The sequence below is a fragment of the Varanus komodoensis genome, unplaced genomic scaffold, assembly GCF_004798865.1.
Source record: "Varanus komodoensis strain SLA01 unplaced genomic scaffold, ASM479886v1 scaffold114, whole genome shotgun sequence".
Lineage (NCBI taxonomy): Eukaryota > Metazoa > Chordata > Lepidosauria > Squamata > Varanidae > Varanus > Varanus komodoensis.
The window spans coordinates 660,820-681,388 of record NW_025335328.1 but is presented as its reverse complement, the minus strand read 5'-3'; the positions used below and the strand labels follow the sequence as shown (position 1 = coordinate 681,388).

General features: G+C 62.6%; 1 protein-coding gene across 1 annotated transcript in view; it reads left to right on the top strand.

Annotated features, from left to right (window-relative positions):
* DTNB (dystrobrevin beta) overlaps nt 1-20,569 on the top strand; it is a 92,792-nt gene that overhangs the window by 20,026 nt on the left and 52,197 nt on the right. Inside the window, exon 8 of the mRNA XM_044421064.1 lies at nt 11,684-11,808. Coding sequence (XP_044276999.1) covers nt 11,684-11,808 — 125 coding nt within the window. The remainder of the gene's footprint in view (nt 1-11,683; nt 11,809-20,569) is intronic.

Genomic DNA, 20,569 nt, shown 5'->3' with positions numbered 1-20,569 from the left:
AGAAGGCCGCAGAGGAAGCCCACGTGGCTCCCCAAAAAGGTAAGTGACAGCCGGGAAGGAGAAAGGAGCGTGCACAGGAGGCGGAAGCAGGGCCCGGCCCGGAGGAGGACTTTCAGCGAAGAGCAAGGAACTGCAGGGACGGCATCAGGAGGGCTGGAGCGGGAGGTGACCCGAGAACGGCAGGGGAGGCGAAGCACGACGAGGAGGCCTTCTTCACGTGCCTCCAGAACAGAAGACGTGAGGAAGAGGAGGGTGTGCAGCTACTCAAGGTGGGTGGCAGAGCGATAACAGGCGGCAAGGAACAGGCAGAGGTCCTCCCTCACCCCAGCCTTCTCCCTCAAGAAGATCTACAACGAAGAAGAGGCACAAGCTGATGGTGAGAGATGGCGGCCCCAGACTGACAGGCACATGGTCAAGGCAGGGACACCCAGGCGGAAGCCGCACTTTCAAATCGCCAGGGCCCGAGAACTCCATCCCAGAGTCTTAAAGGAGCCAGCAGAGGAGCTCTCGGAGCCACTGGCCGTCATCTTCGAAGTGCCAGAAGACGAGAAGGGCGAATGTCGTGCCCATCTTCAGAAAGGGGGAAAAAGATGAACCTGGGAACTGCAGACCAGTTAGGCTGACATCAATCCCTGGAGAAATTCTGGAGCAAATTATTTTTTAAAAATCCGTCTGCAAGCACCTCGAAGACAGTGCAGTGATGAATAAAAGCCTGCCTGGATATATCAGAAAGAAATCCTGCCAGGGTCAGGTTGGGGTTCAGCTCATCAAGGGCCCCTTCTCAAACTGAAGGGATGTAGCCAGTGGGGAGCTGCAGAGTTCAGTCCTGGGCCCAGTGCGCCTCAACATCTTTATTAATGATTTAGATGAGGCGTGACAAGGAAAGATAATCAGATTTGCAGATGATACAAAACTGGGTGGAACAGTGAACACTCCAGAAGACAGAGTGAAGATCCAGGGCGGCCTCACTGATTTTCGGTGAGGACCAGTGCCAAGTCCTCTGCCTTGGAAAGAGAAGCGCATTGTTGCAAGATGGAGGAATGTGTGGCTCCAGAGAGCGGAGAGAGACCTTGGAGTTCTTGTGGACAACAGACTAAATATGAGCCAACAATGCGATGCAGCTGCCAAAGGGGCAAATGCTATTTTGGGATGCATTAATAGAAGCATTACTTCCAAATCCTGAGAAGTAGCAGTTCCCCTATACTCCTCTCTAGTCAGACCTCACCTGGAATTCTGTGTCCAGTTCTGGGCACCAAGATTTCAGAAAGATGCAGGTAGATTAGAAAGGGTGCAGAGGAGGGCAACAAAAATGATCCGGGGTTTGGAAACGCTGCCCTGTGAGGAGGGACTGAGGGAACTGGGTATGTTCAGCCCTGAGAAGAGAAGAAGAGAAGAGAAGAGAAGAGAAGAGAAGAGAAGAGAAGAGAAGAGAAGAGAAGAGAAGAGAAGACTGAGGGGGGACATGGTGTCCCTCTATAAGCACCTCAAAGGCTGCCACAAAGAGGAAGGTCAGGATCTCTTCTCCGTTGTCCCAAAGTGCAGGCACAGAATAACGGGCTCAAGTTCCAGGAAGCCGAGTGCTGGCGGGAGAGCAGGAAGAACAAGACAACAGTGGAGCCTTGGCCTGGGGAGGCGGTGGGCCCCCCCCACGAGGCGCACGCAAGGTGGGCTGGACCGCCCTCCGAGGGGAGGGGCTCGCTGGGTGTCCTGCACGGAGCAGGGGCCGGACCCTCCGGCCCTCTTGCCCTTTCCGGCTCGAACGGCCTGCGATTCCGTGACTTCCGCTCAGCCTGTCGGAAGCCCAGCTGAATCCTATCCATTCAGACCATCTCACCATGACTTTCCATAGTCAGGCACCTACGGGATGTGATGCTCAAATTCGGCTGGAAACGAGGCGGGCATTCCTTTCTCGCTTTTCTTTTTGTAATAAACGCAACGGATTGGGAGGCACGGGGGAAAGCGAGGGTCAGTCATCACAGTCCGTTTGTTGACGGCTTGTCCCACGATGCAGTGTGCTCGGGGAAGTTCACAACCATCCTAGTTAAAATACACTGCAGATACAACATTAGTTCAGTTGCAATTCATTTAAGGTCTAGGCGAGTTGTGAAGGAGAGGCCAGCGAACAGCCCCCTGTGGCGGGAATGCCAGCGATACGCTCCCTCCGTGGGACAATCCCCCAAGCGGCTCTGGTTGGGCGAGCGTGCGCTGAGGTGGGCAGCAAGAGCAGCCCAGCCCGAGGCGGCCCATCCTGGGGCCTCATGGCCTTGTGGGCGCCACCCCAAATGGCTCTTGTGGAGGCAGGGGCTGGTCACAGAACGGCGGCTCTGGGGCCTGGCCCGTCAAAAGAAAGGCCGTTTGCCCAGGAAACGGCTATAAGCAGTGGGGCTTGAACCCCAAAGCCAGGCCACGTGCTTGATCCCCGGCCGCCGAAGGCCGAGCCGGAGCGTGCCTGTGTGGGCCGCGGTGGGACGGACTTCCGAGTCGACCTGCGTGGGGCTGCCGTGCTCCTCCAGCGCTTGAGCCCCGCTGAGGGTTTCCCAGAGCGAGAGGCAGTGCGGCTGCAGCGGCAGGGGGTGGCGGAGTGGGGGGCCAGGGCCGGGCACGCAGCTGGGCAGCGCAGAGGCCCCGGGAGCAGGGGCTGTGCGGAGGAGGGAGGTCGCCGGCCGCGCTTTCCTCCTCCTCCAGCCCAGCAAGCAGCCGGTGGGTGAGCGGCAGGGAGGACTGGCAGCCCAGTGAGGCAAAGTAAGCTTGCGAGTGGGGCCGGGAGTGGGGGGCTTCGTGGGTGCTCAGGTGGACCCCTCCCTCTTAGGAAGGCGTCCAGGGCTGCAGGCGGGCAGGGCAGGCAGGGGAAGCTGGCCTGAGGCATGCGCGGCCGTCTCTCCCCACTGCGGGGAGGCAGAACGGAGGCTGGAGCTGGGCCGGGCAGGTGTGCCCCGCATCACCTGCCTCTCGGCGCATCGGAGCGCTGCTGTGCGCATCCAAAGCGAGCGTTTGAAGCATGCGAGCGCTCCGTGGTGCGGGAGCCCAAAGCAGTGCGAGGTGGTCCAGCTGCTCTCGTCTGGCAGTCCAGAGGCGGCGGTCCGGGTGAATCTAGTGAATCCGGGGATGATGCGCTTCGTTGTGAGGACGGGCAGTCTACCTTGGGAACCCTTATTTTACAAATGCATTTTTTGTATCAAGTCTGAAAATCCAGACAGTTTGTGGCAAGCCTAAAACAAGCGCGTTAAAAACTAAAACAAGGAAGCACAGCAGAGCAAGACCAAACAGGCCAGCGGCAAAGCCGAGCTGCAGACTCAGAGCTCGGGGCGGGGGGCTCGGCACCACGCTCGTCACTGCCTTGCTCTGGTGCTGCACCATGCATACCTTGCCGATCGAAACAGGGCCAGTTCACCGCCCGGCTCCCCCTTCTGAGCACGGACTGGGGCCTCTGCCCCATGGCACCAACATGCTGGGCCCGACCCCCCCCCCCCCCCCCGGGCCTCCTGAGTCGGCCGAGACCTGGTCTGGAGTGGCTCGCCCAGTTTAGGATGCTGGGCTTTGCGGCAGATGTGGGCAAATGCAAGAGGAGGGGAACAGATGTCCTGGTAGACAAGGAATTGTCCCCGAGCGGAAGAAGCCGCCCCGAGGAGGAGCTCTGCTGCAGGGCCGGGAGGGAGGCCTGACACACTCCCCAAGAGCTGGGTTCTTCCCCCTTGGAGGAGACCTTGATGCGGGGGGCAGCCTCTGTCCCCTCGGGCTGCTGTGGGTGACGGCCCCCGAGGCCGGTCCGGGCGGAGACCGTCGCTGCACTGGCGCGTCGCAGAGACCCCTGGCTCCCCGGGCTGAGCGGCGCTCCCGGAGACCCTCGGAGCGCGCCAGACGCGTGCCCACCGTGTCCTAGTCAGGTGCTGCAGATACGTCCCGCCAGGTCCACCTTTATGCAGCCGTTCTCCAGCAGAGGGCAGCCCCCGCCCAGGTACAAACGCCGGATCCCGGTGGGGTGGCGGGGCTGAACTGGTGGGCAGAGAGCAAGGCAGACCCGGGCTTGGGCTTGGGCTCGGGCCCCCCAGCCTTTCCCGGCACCTGTGCACAGCGTTTGAACTCTGCTGGAAGCCCGGCCTTTCTCCACTGGGCCACGGCCAGGCCAGGCCTCCGTCAGAGCGGCCAACGGGCACCTGCCTGTTCCGTGTTTGGGGCAGGATGGGGGGCACCCCACACTGGCCTCATGCACTTTGCGCAGCAGAAATCCCCACTCGCAGAATTAGCACGCCTGGAAAAAGCAATGCCTTGCTGCCAGGATCTGGTGGCACAGCAGAGAAAAGGTGTTTTTTTTCTTTAGAACAAGACAATCTAACATTTATCTTTTGTTATTATCATAGTGCCTGAATTAAATTCATGTGGGGGGGAAATCTCTGTTTTATCCACACGTCCATTCAGATTGGTATTCCAGGCACTAGTTCTTTACGTTCCTAATGAACTGTTCCATTAATAGATTCTGTAGGAGAGCACATTTCTACTGGATCAAATAGAATTTCATGTCCTAAAGCCATTTTTATGGGGGCGATAATTTCTGCCCAGCCCTTTTTGCCACAGGTTATGAGTCGAGGTCTCTCTCAGGCCACTGCTGGTGCTTCCTCTGTTGGGTGGACGTGCTTATTTTCTCGGGGCTGGGGTGATAGATCGCCTTGCCGTAACTTGACACCCATTTTCCTTGTTTATATTTACAAAGAATCGATGGCTTTTGATTTTATGTATTCTCCCCAGCTCTCCAGGAGAGCATTTTCCCTGTGCTTTTTGCCATTTAGTCATAAAACATTTTCCCGCTTCGCTTCTGCACCATATTTTTAAAATAATGTGTAAAGTTTGGGTCTTTTCTCCTAATTAGCTCTCCAGGCTCCGTGGAGGGAGGTGTCCTGAAGTCCCGGCCAAGCATCCCGCCTTGGGATGGGCCAGGGGGAGGTCGCCCTTCCCCCACGGATGCCCCAGGACGGGTCTGGAAAGAACTGTACCAGCCCAGCCGCCTCCAGGCCCCGAGGGCGACCCCGAAGAGGGCAAAGGGGCAACCCAGTGGGCAGGGAGGGGTGGCCAGAGAGGCCCCGGGGCAGCCGTTCCCCTCCGGCAGGTCCTGAAAGGCCCCAGAGCAAGGATGCAGGAGTTGGGGGGGTTGCCTTCCCCTCCCCTCCCCTCCCTCCCCAGTGGCTTCATCAGGGCAGGGCTGGGGTCTTGCAGGCTGCCAAAGGCATAGCTCACCAGGCCTCTCACATACTGATTAGCTCTAACATGCTTGTGTAATAATTACCTAATTTAATTTAACCTCAGGAAGATCTTTCACCTCATTTGTTATCTGGGAAAGAAGCCTCAGGAAAGAAAGGCGCTTCTTCCCCTTTTAAAGCCCAGGGGGGCATCTGGGACAGGCTGTCAGAAGTAATGTGGGGCGGGAGCAACTCTGGCTCAGTTCCTGGATTCCCTGGAGCGAAATTCTGCTCACAGGATGCCCCCGGGGCAGAAGGCAGGGGGAACTCCCCGTTCCGCCTGTACATAAATGTGGCTTTGGCTGTTGTTTCAGTAGGTGCGCAGTGGCTCACAGCTGTACATGGATTGTTCATCTTTCTTGCTTTTTTCCCAAGAGGCTTCACTGGTTTCTCTTTCCAGCTGGATACGTGGCTTTATTATTTTTGGATCCATGCTTATGTTCTCAGTTCCTCCATCTTCTTTAATTTGTTGTGAAGTGCCATCAAGTCATGGGCGAGCGCCCCCCAACCCCCCCCCCCACCGTCAGTGGCTGCCTTCTTGGAACGGATTCCCTTCCCCTTCCCTGGCCTGCCTCCCTTCCTTCAACTTCCCCTGACGTTGCTGTCCTCGCCAGTGAGTCCGGCCTTCTGGTGATGTCCCTGAAGGGGGGCAGCCGCAGCGCTGTTTGGGTGCGGACCCTCCTGGTTCGCCTTCTGCCCGTCCAGGGCATGCACAGCACCGTCTCGCGCAGTGGCTTTCCACTTTCCTCCCGGTCCACCTTTCACAGAGACCCGGAATACAGAAGGGTGGATGCTCTTGGGTGTGATCGCCAGCGAGGGACCCCTGCACTTGACCTCTGCCCTGCCCTGCCCAGTCGTCTCCCGGCTCCCCGGCTGCTGCCTCCCTTCGAACTGGGGATGGAGCCAAGGCACACGAGATGCTTCCGTTTCGGTGTCTTCACTGCGGGCAGCAAAGTGCTCTCCTCCTCTGCAGCCGTGCTTTTCGCCTTCGTACCGCCCAGCTGCAGTCCGGCTGCGCACGTCCCTCCTCCGCGCGCTCCGCTTTCGCCGGGAGGCAGCTGCCGCGCTGCGCTCTGCCAGGAACCGGCTCCCTGCCCACCTCGTGCTGGGGGGGCACCTTGCGCCGGTGTGGCTCCCTGCCCAGCCTTCCCTAGCCTACCCCAACCCCCTCGCTTGGGGGCCGGCGGTGCCTCCTGCCCCACGGCAAGCGATCCGGTTTCTCCGCTGTCTGCCCCAGCAGCCGCTCCTCGCTCACAATCCGGCGTGCGCATCAGGACGGTGACGTGCCGGGGCAGCCCCTCGTCCCTCAGGAACACCGGAGCTTTCCCCGGGCCGCATCCGAGGCGGTGCTGTGCCGTCGCCCCTGCCGCGTGGCGCTCTGCTCCGGTGGCCAGCGTGCTCTCGCGGCAGTGCCGCTCTCCTGGCGCCTCTGCCCTGCCGAGTCCGGCCTGGGTGTCGGGCAGTCTTGCTGCACGCAGGGGAAAATGCTCGGCTGCGGCTCCTGGAGCATCACCTGGCTTGCGTGGGAGACGAGCGGCCCCGTGGCCACGGCCCTCTTCGCCGTCTCCTTTCCTGGGGATGGGAACACATACCGAGCCTCTCCAGCCCGGGGCGCGGTTTCGCCAGCCTCACCTGCGGGCCTCTTGCTGTCCGGGTCTGGACCGAGGCCACCTCTGCGGCTCGGACTAGCTCTGCCGCACCCTCCCGCTCGGGGCCATGCGCCTCCCAAGCGCTTCCGGAGCAGCTTTGCTTCCTCACGCTGCGGGCTCGTCCTGTCCTCGCGGGGTCCTCTTCGAGAGAGCCCCCGCCCTTTCTTCTCTTCCATTTCCTCCTTGCGTGGATGGGAGCGCTGTGCCTTCCTCCAGCCCCCTCGTCACGAGGATGTTTCGCACTGCGAATGAGGAGCAGGGGCACGTGGCCGTCCTCAGAGTGCCTGGTGCCCCGGTAGCCTTGGCTTGCCTCCCTACTCCAGCTCTGCAGTCACAGCATCCACCATCCCTGCCGTCCACTCCAGACTCACTGCCAAGCACAGGGGAAAATACTACATTTGGACGTTCAAAGTCTTCGCCTGACGGCGTGGCTAATCTCTTAACACCCACAATTTCCCCCCGTAGCCCCTTCCAATTACAGGCTCCCAGACCTGTCCAAAGCTCCACATCCACTGTCCTGACAGAAACTACCCCAGGCATCTCCACTATCGCTTCCCTTGATAATGCACCCGATCGCTTGATGGCCGCAGCTGCAGACATTTCGAATCCAGGACATTTCCCAGGCTGCATTGCATCCTGCCAGCAGGAGCTCTTACGCAACCAAGTGGACGGGAAAGAGGGTTCTGTGAAGGACCACTCCTCCGATCCAGCTACAGCAGCCCTTCAAAGGGAATTGGAATTCCTGCAAATCCCTACATCAAAGAGGACTTAAGCCAACCTCTGTCAAACTGCACTTATCCACAATCTCTGCCTTCCAAGGATCCACTGAGGGATAATCAGTTTTCCCCCACCCCCTTTCACAACGCTTCATGAAGGGTCTCAAGAACCTGAATCCTCCGGTCCGATCTGTGGTCCCAGTTGGGGCTTATCTGTGGTGTTGCCTGCCCTGGTGAAGCTGCCATTTGAGCCACTCGCCCTGCGCCTCGTCTGCTGGAAGGTCTCCTTCCAGGCGGCCGTTCCCTCCGCTCGCAGGACAAGCATGCTCCGCACGATGGAAAGAGCCTCCATATTTGACTTTTCATTAAGAAACAACGGTCCTCCGTGCTGATCCGTCCTTCCTCCCCAAAGTGCCATGCCCATTCCGTGTCAGTCAAGAAACAGCGTTTTGCCCGTCGCCATCGACAGACCTCGAAAGGGCTCCACGTGCGCTTGATGTCCGGCACGGGCTAGTCGTCTCTCGGTCCCAAACTGAGTCAGTTTGCAAAACAAGGTTGCTGCTCATCAAATGTGCGGACTACTCCCAGGGCGAACGGGCAGCCCTGGCTCCTGGCGCAGCGGGCCACGGCGACAGTTAAGTCAGCGGACCAGCCAGCCCACGCGGCCGCCCCGGGCCCATTCCACCAGGCTGCTCTTGCACTTGACCGCTCGCCCTGCCGGGCGGCCGCTGGAGGTGTTGCTGTGCGGCCAGCAGCACCCACGTCCGACCACCCCGTCGGCTCGCCGTGAGGACCAGGCAGGGCTCCTTGTTGGCCAGGCTGGGCTGCCCCCTGCTCTCCTCGTAACGGCACCTCCCACCGTCTTTAGCGGCGTGCTTGTTGGTCACCCCTGTGTGCGATGCTCTGGGGCCACGGCGGAGAAAGGCGGGTTGCGCACTTGTTACTCTCATTCTCTGAGTGCTCATCTGTGCATTCACACAACCCACCCACCAGCCCCGCGTTGGCGCACTTTTTCTCTCTCCTTTTGCTACTATTTACACAGCGATGGGACAGTTAGGGACCTACACGTCGGTCAGGCAACGATCTCCAGCTGGACTGAGAAAATTTATTTATTTATTTATTTATTTATTAATTAAAACATTTCTATGCTGCCCCATTCGCCGAAGCCTCGGGGTGGCTCACAACATAAAATAGAATACATACAAGAAATTAACAATATAAAATAAGTCGCCCTGGCAAAATGCCGGGAGCCCCCCTGTTTATACAACAGGGAAGGGGGCACAGGCTCCCCCCAAAAGTTCCCGCCCAGGCTTAGCTAGAGGACTCTTCCCGAATGTGCAGGCGCCGGCCCTCGTGCGTGAATGCACAGGTGAGCACCCGAGGAACAGCACTTGCAGGTGCGCAACCTGCCTTCCTGGATTCTGGCCCGGGCAGCTTTGCTTCTTGCCGCTTCAGGCCGTGTTCCTTCTCTTCTGCTCACTTCCACTTGGACCCTGACGGCCTTCACGGCCGCTTTGCCAGCAGCGCCAACGCCTTTGGCTCGGGGGAAGAGAACGCGAGCCTCTTCAAGCCGGCGTGGGCGCAGGTGGCCTCTGGACTGGGCAGAGCGCTTGCTGTGCCTCACGGAGAGTGGGGGCAGTCCCGGTCTCTTGAGAAGGAAGGATAACCCAACCCGCACGCCAGCGGTCGCAGTGGCTGCAGGGCAGCGGCCAGCACTCCCTTCCTGGCAAGGGGCTCCAGCGAGTGGTGGCCAGTCAGTGCCAGTTACCTGTGGCGGCGGCGTTGCTCCGGATCCCTTTCTGCTGGGCCACTGGCCCGGCTGTGGGAGACGTGGTCTCTCTCGGCCTGGGGGCCGGTCCATTTGGCTGAGAGGTGGCGGGGAAGTGATGGCGCTCATTCTCCGTGGCTTTTGCTTCCACGCGCCGTGGCGCTCTTCCGGTTGGACTGTCTGAGAGTAGGAGGCCCAGGCGGCATCTTCACTCCCGTTTAGGAGCCCAAGTCCGGAAGGTTGTGCTGGCGGACCGTGGTTCGGTTCAGCCTCTAGGAATTATCCTTGGCCTCCCACGGCTTCAGTTCTTTTGTCCACATTTATTAGCATTTGCAGGAAATCCAAGACCCTCTAATGAACTTCCTAGAATTTTATTGAGCCCCTCGGAGCCTTCATTTAAACGAGGCTTTGCTGGCAGAAGTACAGGGTCCTTCTTAGAGGAACGCCAGTCCAGGATCTGGCAAAAGGGGCGCCTGGCCCAAGGCCCCCGAGCCTGCTGTGGCCCCGAGCAGACACGCTGCTGCCCTTGCGGGGCTGCCGTGGCCGTGGAGAGCGCCGAGAGGCCTGCGTGGCAAAGGGCGGGCCTGGCTTGCAGCCTGAGCCTCGAGCGTGCGCAGCACGGGCGCCGGCATGCTAGCGGCCCCATCCTTCGGGAGGAAGAGCTTCTTAAACCCCACGCCCTGCGAGGCACCGCCTCATCTGCCTGCCTGCGCCTCGTCCGGCCGCAGGGCCCCCTCGCTCTGCCAGCATGCGGTCCCGGGGCTGCAGTGCTTCGCCGCTGCCTCAAGGAGCCCGGGCTGGTGGCCCTGCCTGGCCTGGCGTGGCCTCGCCGCGGTTAGCCACGTCTGGCGGCCTCCCGCTCGGCTTCCTGCAGCGTCGCACGTGGCCCGGCCCTGGTCTGGAAGAGCCGGTCCGGAGAAAGGCAGCCAAGCTGCTCAATGGGGGGCTGAGACACGGTTTGGCCACCTGCCCGGCTTCCGTCCCGCTTCTGGGGCCAGGCAAGGGGCGGCCTCAACTTCCAAGGCTCTGAACGGTTCTCGGGGCAGCTGCTCCTGCCCGGGGTACCCCTCCCAGACCCTCAAAGAGCCTCTCCCAGGGGTCCCCGCTAAGCAAAGTCCCACGGTGGCCGTGAGAGCGAGGCCCGTCTCAGCCTGGGCACTGGCTTGCAGAGGGCCCTTCCCAGAGAGGCTTGTGCGGGGTCTGGACTGTGCTTTTATTTTCATCCAGCTTTTCTTTCAACATATTTGGCGCTTTTAAGATGCTTTGTGCAAATTTTATTAGCTGCTCTTGGTTTTACTTCACTTTAGGATGCATGTTGGTGCCTTGTTTCTTTACGGTCTGATTTTTTATTGTAAAGTGTAAGCCCAGAAAACCTGTTGCAAGGTGGCTAATGAAAAATAAATTTAGCCTTCATGCAAGGTCGAGTGGACTTGTCGTGCCCTGTCCCACTGACCTCGAAAGAGTCTTGTGATGGCAGGCAGGCCGTGTCCTCTCCCCCAGGGGCAAAAGCGGGGCCAGACTCAGAACGGCCTTTCCTTCAATGAGCAGGCAAACCGTGCGTGGAGGCGGCTGGGGGCCTGGCTTGCTCCCGCATCACCAGAGAGCCAAGGCTCCGTGCGGATCTGCCCACAGGCATCCTCTGGTGCCGCAGGACTGCGCCGCTTGCGCTGCTCCACGTCGCGTGCCTCCCGCGGAGCAAGGCCTTGCCCGCTAGTCCGCATTTCTCGGAAACCCTCATTCGTGCGGCGGGAATGTGCTCATCGGGGCCGACGCGCATCCACGGGTCTCCCGATCTTTCCGAGCACGATGCCCGGAGAGGCTCTTGCTGCAGAGGCTGAAGGCTGCGCGGCCACATCTCGCGTGGCGGCGTGGCAGGCCTGGTGCCTTCGTACGGCTGGGGAACCAAGGCTGACTCTCGGGGAAGAACCCCACTGGCTTTCCGGGTGTGAGCTTGCGGATGCCCCGTGCTTGGACCAGCTCCTCCGAGGGAAGAGCCGTGGGCACCTGCCTCGCCCAACCCAATCAATGCCTGCCCTCTTTGCCGGACCACCAGGGGAAGAGGGCCCTTGCAGGGCCCACTGGATCCACCGAGCAGCGACCTTTGGGAAAGCCCGGTCCAGGCTCCGGGTAGCCGGGCCCTGCCGGTGTGAGCGCAGTGGGCTCCACCACATCCCTTGAGGCTGAACCGCAGCTCCTCTTCCGCCTGGCCCGGCCTGGCCCTGCCCTGCCCTGCGCTCTCCTCTCCTCTCCTCTCCGCTGCACAGACTGACCTGCGTTGTTAATACCAGTCTCTGTGTTTAATTCTTTCTAAAACAACAGAAGTCGCCGGCCAAGAAGCTGAGCCATGCCATTGGTAAATCTCTGGGCTGCGTGCCCACCAGAGAGCCCCCTCACCCCGTGTATCCAGAGGAGCCCGAGAAGCCCCTCGACCTCGCCCACATCGTGTGAGTATCGCTTTCCTCTTTGTCTGAGCATGCTGGACTCGTCCGGTGCCCCGGCCCCTCGTCAGGCAGGGGCGTCTCGTGGGCCAGGCGGGGCCCACGTTTGCCTCTCCCGTTGCTTTTGAGAGACAGTCAGAAAAGACGCGAGAAACAGACCCTTTGCGATTTCTGCGCATCGCCGCCCCAGTCGCTTCCCGGATCCCTCCGGCATGGCCAGCTCTTGTACCGGGTACTCGTCTTGCAGTCGCTCACCCCCGAATTGGCCCGGCACTTCAGCGTCCCCCCCAGGGAGTGCCTGGAGAGGACTGGCTGCTTCCCGCCCTTCCGCTCCCCTGACTGCTGCCTGTCCCGCCTGTGCTCGGCCTTGTCGCAGCCGCCCTCCCAAGGACCTGGTTCCCGCTTGGGCCTGGGCTTGGGCCGGGCATCGGCCCTGCTCTGGCTGACCGAACTGAGGAGGTGCCTGGGACACAGGCAAGGATTCCCTGGCTTTCAGAGCGGGATGCGGAAACGCGAGGAGGAAGCCGGAGCACGGAGCGGTGCCTCCGTGCACACACGGCGCGTCTCTCGGTCTGCGGGGCAGGCTGCTTCGCGGGCCGTCTGGGCTGCCTGTGGGAGAAGCCACTTCCCCGCTGTTGCCGTTTTCTGGGCCAACATGAAGTGCAGAGGAGTCCCCCTCGCGTTCCCGTGTGGTGCATGCACTGGGCTGGCCAGCTCCGTTACGGCCCCTCCTGGCCGGCCGTGCTCGCCCAGCAGCCCGCTCCTGAGAGGCACCTGCCCACGTGTGCCCCCTCCAGAACCGGCAGCAGCCTCGGGCCGGGCCGGGCCAGCGCTCGCACGCAGGCCGCTTGCAGGCTTCGCCAACGAGCGGGTCTGCGCCCTTCGCGCGGGGACAGTGGCGCTTGCAGACTATGTGGCGAGCCCCTCTGGCCTGAGCCCAGATGTTAGGCGTGGACGTCAGCAAAGACTCGCGGCTGGGTGGTGGTCGTCCCGCCAGTTCAGGCTGCTTGAAGGAACGGCTGCTGCCTGAGGCGCCCGGAGCACCGCCTGGTCGCGTTTTCTTGGATGAGTCACGGCCGGGGCCGCCTGAGGATGCTGACGAGATGTTTGGACATGTGCCTGCCGTCGCCTCCGCACTGGAGCCCCGTCCGTTCCGGCCGATAAATGCAGCCACATGCACCGCAGGGAAGATCGGTGCCCCCTGGCAAGAGGGGCCGGTCCCTCGAGAGCCAGGGAGAACAGGAGGGCCGCTCCCAGGGCGGGACCATTTGGCCCGAAGGCGCCGGGATCTTCCGGGGCACGGCCCTTGAGCGGGGCGGGGGGGCAGCCAGCCCTCGGGTGCGACGGACAGCGGGCCCTGTTCATTTGGCGCTCGGTCTGGGTCTTGGCGCGGAATCTGCCTTGGCCGCCCTGTGTGAGGGTCTGTGTGGGGGGCGGCGCTGGCGGTGTGGCCCGGCTGGTGCTCCTGGCCGGCTCCGCGAGGAGGCGCTTGGAGGATTCTGCCCTCCTCTCTGGGCCTCGCAGTACCGTGTTCCCCAGGGGTTCGCTTGTCCCCCAGGCTGCGTCGCGTCTACCCGCCGAGCAGGGTCGCCCGGAGACTTGGAGCGTGTTCTTAGCAGGCTGCTGATGCCCCGCAGCTCTGTGTCCTGCGCCAGGTGGGGCTGGTGGCTGGGGACATGCTGAGCCCGCGCCTGGCGTGGCAGTGAGAGCCGAAGCGCAGTGCAGGCCGGGCTGGGATGCCGCCGCAGGCCATTCTCCTGGCCAGCCGGGCCAGTTCTGGGTGGCGCCGCTCTCCCCTTGCAGGAGCAGGTTCAGAGTTTAGGCGCCCCCCTCGATCTGCCCCGTCAGCTGAGGCTCCGGGGGCCCCAGTGGCCTGCGGTGCCCCTGCCTGGGCAGGGCAGCCTGGATGCAGAGGCCCGTCTTCTGGTGAGCTCCGGATCAGAGCACTGCCCTGCACGGTGTGGGAGCTGCCCCTGAAGGCTGTTAGGAGCTGCATCTTGGGCAAGTGCTGCCTCCAGATTAACAGCAGGGAGCAGAAGGCCCGCGCATGCAAGACCAGTTCTCGCCCGGGCTGCCTGGGCACTTCTGGGCCCGACTCAAGGGGCCGCTTCAGCCTATAGCGCCCGAGACCACGCGAGGCCCCAGTGCCTGACCAAATGCCCCCCCCACCAGCCGCCTCAGAGGCCTTCCGCCAGCTGCCACCTCCAGGGAAGGCCTGGAAGGCGGCCACGAGGAGCGGGGCCTTCTCCGTGGTGGCCCCCAACTCTGGAATGATCACAGGCCCATCTCTTCCTTGCCACCTTAAAATGGCCCTCACCTCCCAGGCGTTGAAAAGCACGTGATGGGATATATCGGTTCTTTAGAGGTCTGGGTTTTATTGGCATCATTTTACTCGTTGAAACTGTTTAGCATTTGCATCCTGGAATGCTACACTATATTTTATTATGGTTGTCATTTCAGTGTGTCCTTTCTATTATTATAGCCATGCATATGAATTGTTGTGGTTTGCCCAGAGTTTCCCACTATCGGTGGTATAAAGATGATGGTGGTGGTGGTGGCGACGATGAGGAGGAGCGGGGGGGAGGAAGTCGTGGGCTCTCCTCCGCTGGAGACATGCAGAAAGCGACGGGGCAGCCGCCTGAGCGGGACGGTGCCCCTGGGAGCCCCGCGCTGGGCAGGGGCAGGGGCCGGGCCCGACGGCCCTCGCGGCTCTTCTGTGAGGCTCTGTGGGTCGTATGGCAGTGGCGACTGGCGCCAGCGCCGCAGCGTCTCCTCCGAATTCATCTTCCCTTGAGCATCTGGGGCCACGGGGCCGCGGCAGCCTCCTGCCCTTGGTCCACGGAGCCTGGGCGGCTGGCTCGGCCCCCGCGCACGAGGGGCTGCTCAGTGGGGGCGGCGGTGGGGAGTCCCAGGGGCGGTCGAGGCCGCCCGGTTGGAGACGGCAGCCGTGGCCCTGCTGCCCGTGGCTGAGCGCCCCGCCTGGGGAGCCCTCGCCTCGCGCCGGCAGCGACGCGTCTGCTAGCAGTGCCCCCGCTGGCCGGGGAGGCGCGTGAGGGAGGCCCGAGCAGGCGGGGGGCGGCTTGCCTGACCTGCCTTGGCGTGCGGCTCCTCGCGAGTCAGGCGGGAGCATTTGGAAACGCAGGAAGCCCTGGCCTGGGGGGCTTTGCGCCCACTTGCTGGGGAGTGAATCCCGCAGGGCGCACGGGAAGGGGGCAGGCGTGGGGTCCCTCCGTGGGTATTTCTTGCCCTTGGCTCATCCCGCCCTGCGACTTACGAGTAGCCTGGGATCTGAGCCGCTGTTCTGCTGCCTTGCCGTTAAGGATCGCGTGCGCCCTGCACCTGGTGCTTTGTCCGTAAGGCTCTTGCCCGCCCTCTCGGGGAGCTCCAGACCTGTGTTAACCACGTGAACGTGGGCTCTGCAGACACCGGAAGGGCGCTTCAGGGAAAGGATCCAGGCAGGAAGAGTTCCGCTTCCCCCAGTCGCTTCCCAAAGGAGCATCAGGCTAACGGCCCTACATTACTTTTTTTTATTATTATTATTATTATTTTTATTTATTTATTTATTTATTTATTTATTTATTTATTTATTTATTTATTTATTTATTTTCGATTTGTATCCTGCCTTTTTCCTACAAAGGGCTCAAGGCAGCTTACGTCATTCTGCTCCTCCATCTTATCCCCACAGCAACAGCCCTGTGAGGTAGGCTGGGCTGAGAGCCTGTGACTGGCCCAGAGTCACCCAGTTGGCTCCATGGCCGAGCGGGGACTCGAACCCGGATCGCCTGAGTCCCGGTCCCATGCTCTCAACCGCTACGCCACCCTGGCTCTCAGGGGCTGCAGCCGTTCCCCTTTCTGATCAGGGCGGACGCTCGACGGCCCTCCAGCCGCTTTGGCCTGTAGTCCCCGCGGCTGCAGGCGGCGCAGCCAGTGGTGGCGGGCGGTGGGGCTGTGGGCCCGAACAGCCGCCTGCGCTTGTTCTGGGGAAACCCCGCTGCTCTTCCGGAGCAAGTCCGTTGCGCTGCCTTTGGTGGGCCCGGACGGCCTCGCGCTCTGCTGCAGCTTCCCGTGTGAGGAGCGCGAGCAAGCCCCTGGCCAGCCAAGCCCTGCCCGTCAGCACGGGCGGGCAGCAGCTCTCCGGCGGGCAGCTCTGAGCCGGGACCTTCCGGGTACCAGGCAGGGGCTGGACCGCGTCGCTGCAGCCTCCCCCTCTGTCTGGATTGAAGCATCTCGGCGATGATGGTCCCACAGGGAGGGAAGTGGGTCCCCCCCTCCCCGAGCAAGAGGGCATTGCCCAAGCTGGATGGCGGTGGCTCCGTTTCTGTCAGCCAGCCATTTTGGGAGGATTAAGCCCCCCACAGAGCCTGCTTGGCATGCAGCCCCTTCCGCGGAGAGAAGCCCCACGGAGATGAATGCGACGGGCCGGTCGGAGCGCACGTGACTGCAGCCCGAGCTCGACAGTGAGCCCCACGGGGCCAGGCACGGGAGGCAAGGGGACCGTTTCAGCGCAGAGAAAATCGTTTTGTGATTAAAATGGCTACGGAAAAGTAATTATTGCTTGTCGTAATTTGGCACGACATTACACACATTATTAAATCCTAGATTTTACCAGCTTCATCTCTTAAATACAGTATTCCTTCCCTCCTGGTTGTTGCTTTATTTAAAATCTTCAAACATTAATTCTGTAAAGGGTAGAAAGAGAGAGAGCGAGAGGAGCCTGTTTAAAATTCAAAATTAAAGCTATTTTCCAAATTGCCGTCATTCCCAGCCTAGGTGCTGTTTGTAGTGGAAATGTGGAAAAGCAATTAGCGCGCAAACAAATGCTTTTCTTCTGATGTAGCTCGCCGTTCCAGCGGACGGGCGCTCGGCTCCAAGGGCCTTTGTGCAGTGGGCACGAGGCAAGGCGGGCGGTGGCGGAGGGCTGCGCGGGAGCCTCCCTCGCCTCGCCGTGCCAGCCCGTCCCTGCCAGGGAACGCGGCTGCGCCTCGCCTCGCCTCGCCTCATCTCGTCACGCAGGGAGGCCGCGGAGCCAGCCGCTGCAGCGAGAGCAGCACCGTGGGGGGAGGGCAGCCGGTGGCACTGCTGCAGTCAGCGCCGTCCGCCTTGCCCGGCTCGGGAGGTGATGCAAGGCTGGCCGTGGTGGGCGAGGGAGGCCGCGGCTCCTTTGGGAACGGGGGCGCTCAGGCCCAGGGGCAGGGGCAGGTCCCCCGCTTCTCTCGCAGAGGGTCCCCGGTGGCATCCCAAAGTGCAGCTGGGGAGCACCTGCCCCAACCCCGAGAGCCGTGCCGGTCGGCGCTGGCAGGAGCTGGGTGGTCAACACAGAAACAGAGAAACGGGGCGAGGCAGAAGGGGCCTCCCGGGCCATCTAGTCTGACCTCCGGCACCAGCCGGCTCCGCTCACGACGCGCCCCCCATGTGGACTGCGCAGGGCGCCCCTCTGCTCCTGCCCATTTCTGCTCCCTTCTGTCCGTAAGATGCGAAGGCGGCAAGCGCGCCCGGCCACCCGATCGGGCATCAGGAAGGGGGGGTCTGGCATGACTGGCGGGGCGGATCAGGCAGCGGCAGGGAATGTAGGGCAGCAGATGGAGCCGGTGACAGAGTGCAGCCCCGTGAGCCGGGACGCCCTTGGGCATCCTGGAGCGCAGCCCCTGGCTGGGCAGGAAGGGCGTGGGCACCGCGGGGCTCGGCCGACACCCCGGCTCCCTTCCCAAGCTCCCCTCCGGCCGGCATCCTGGGTGGCTGGCTGGAAGGAAGCGCGCTCGGCCCGCCCCCTGGGATTGCCTTACTTACGCTTGCCCACGCCATCCTTCTGCCCCCAAAGGGCTGAATTCTAGATTAGAACCCCAATAAAATCAATACCTCAAATAATACCATTGCTGAATATTAATTAAACTGAAGACGGGAGGGGCATAGCAGCTGAATCAGCCTAAAGACACATTTCTCAAATAGGTCGTGCATGGAGCGTTCGGAAAATAATTCCTGTCCGCTTTTCCAAGACGGCAGGGAGGGAACACTGAGCGTACCGCTGCGGAGGGCAGCTCCGTGGCCACGTGCGCCAGCCGAGGAAGCGCAGCTCGCGTCTGCCCGGCACCCCTGCGATGGGGCAGCCCGGCCTGGCTCCCCTGCTCGCTGTTCCGCGGCACATGGCGGCTCCGGCGCCGCCTGCATTGCGTGGCTGAGATGCGGCAGGGCAGGGGGGAGCTGAGAAGCGCTCGCATGGCCCGGCCTATGCAGCCTGGGGCTCTGACTGGGGATGATGGGCATGGCATAACTCACCCTGTTGGAATCTTCAATACTGTTAGGATGTCTGTGACGCCAAAGGAAATGACAGAATGGAATTCATTAGGGACAAATGCCAAACTGCACGTAGGAAAAAGAATCCAAATGCATTGTTCGAGATGGGGAAAGCTGCAGCTGAGGAGGATCCTGGAATTGCAGATGACGAGTCAACCGCGTGATGCGGCTGCAAAAAGGGCAAAGGCGATTTTGGGCTGCACTGATAGAGGGATCACTTCCAAACGCCATGCAGTCCTAGTTCCCGTTCACTCAGCCCTGGCGAGGCCTCATCTGGAGCCCTGTGCCCAGTTCTGGGCACCACAGTTGGCGGAAGATGCAGACAAGCGGGAAAGGGGCCAGGGGAGGGCAGCAAGGATGATCTGGGGACTGGCACCCGAGTCCTGTGAGGAGAGGTGGAAAGAGCGGGGCATGTTTAGTCTGCGGGGATAGGGGGCCTCCGCAAGTACGGGAAGGGCTGTCCCAGAGAGGAAGGCCGGGACCGCCTCGATCGCCTCAGAGTGGAGGGCACAGAATGACGGGCTCAAGGGGCAGGAAGCCGGATTCCAGCTTGATACCTGGAAAAATTTCCTTACTGTTAGAGCACTACAACAACGGGACCCCCCGTGGCTTGGGGAGGTGGGGGGCTCTCCCACCCTGGAGGCCTTCAGGATGCACCTGGACAGCCATCCGAGAGGGATGGCGTCCCTGGGAGTCCTGCACTGAGCTGGGGGTTGGGCCGTCTGGCCGTCTGGCCCCTTCCGTCTCTAACATTCCGGGAGCCCGTGATTCTGTGCAACCTGTTTTAGAAGTGCGCTGCACACGCGCTGCAGGCCTCCCCCACACAGGTGTCCTCCAGGTGCGAGGGCAGGAACGTCGGGCATTGCAGTGCAGCACACCTGGACAGCGCCAGGCTGGGGAAGACTGAACTCGCTCCTCGGATACGATGGGTTTCTGTGAGAGGTGGTGTGGTTTGTAAGCCCAGAACATTTATGATCGGAAACAAGCGGCATCCAGAAGGAGAAGTCCCTGGCCGACTTTCAGGATGTGCCGGAAGCCAGGTCTCGAGGGACCGCTGCACTGGCACGCCGATAGCCTTGGCACGCGCAGGTGCCGCCCGGGTGGAGCTGCCACTCCAAGGAAGCACCTCGCGGCCGAGCAAGGGGCCCGAGCAGAGGTGCCCCAGCAGGTGTTGTGGTGCTGCACCGCGCTTGGCTTTCTGGGGGACCCAGCGCCTTGAACTGGGCCCACAAGCATACAGGCGGCTGATGCGAGGGGGTCGGGGCGGGACCTCCGGGACCTCCTGGACCATCTCAAAGGCAGGCCAGCCCAGGGACGGCCGGGGCGCGGCGAGCCGGGCAGTCCCGTCCAGGCCGGGCTGCAGCTGGACGGGCGGCGTGGGGGCCTCGCAGTGCGGCTGCTCGCCGCCGGTCCCACAGCCTGCCCAGCCGCCTCGGTGCGCAGCGGGCTGGCCAGCGGCGTGGCCAGAAAGAGCCTCTGCGTCCCTGCCGCTGTCACACGCATAAATGCGTGCCCCGGGTTTCGTTGCCGCAGCGCTGCCGAAATTCTTCCTCCGCCCACGCCACGCGCACACCTGAGGCTCGCGCAGCCAGGCTCGTGTGGGCTCACAGGGCCGGAAGGACGCGCCACCGGCCTTGCTTCGCCGGCGGCAAAGCGTGGGGCTGAGCGGAGGGCTGCCGGCGCGGCGGCGTTTGGGCCACCCCAGGAGCTGCGGCGGCTGCCGGCTGAGCTGCACCCTGAGTCCTGGCGGAAATCCAGGCCTTCAGCTCTGGGGAAGGGGGGGCGCTCTGCCGGGAAGGCCAGGCCGGCCGAAGGCCCATTCCGGCCCCCGTGCCACGCCAGGGGGGCACCGGGCGGGGCCTCTCAGCCCGGAGGCGCGCCCTCCCCCCCCGGGGACGGAGCTGGGCACCGGCCCTCACGGCCCTCGCTCGGCCGGCTTCCCGTGGAGGCCAGGCCCTCCTTTGGCCCGAGGGGCGTGGGGGACATGGGCGCTCGTGAGCGCGGCTCCGCGCGTGGAGCCGCGCAGGCCGCCTTCCCGAAGCGCTGCTCTCGCAGGGCGAGAGCGAGGCTAGCCGGCGGCGCCCGGCGCCGGTGCGTGTGGCGCTGCTCGGCGGGTGGCTCCGCGGAGGGGACCCGGCCCCGGCCCCGGCGCTGCCGCCGCGCCTCCGCCCCGCACTCCCCCCCGGACGGCGAGCGCGGGGTGCGAGGCGCGGTTGAGGCGCCGCGCTCGGGGCCGCTTTAGAGGACGGGGCGGACAGCGCCCGGGCGGGGAGCACCGTGCCCGGCGAATCTGCGCCCGGCCCCGCGAACCGGCGGAATGGCGGACTCGGGGCGCTTCCAGCCCCGCGGGCTGCTCTGCCGGGCTGCCCGAGCCGGCCAAGCGGGAGCGCAGGGGGGAGCGGGGCCCCGCCAGGCCGGCGCGGGGCCCGGCGCCGCTCCCCGCTCGTCCCCGAGGGCCGCCGGGGCTCGTCACGTG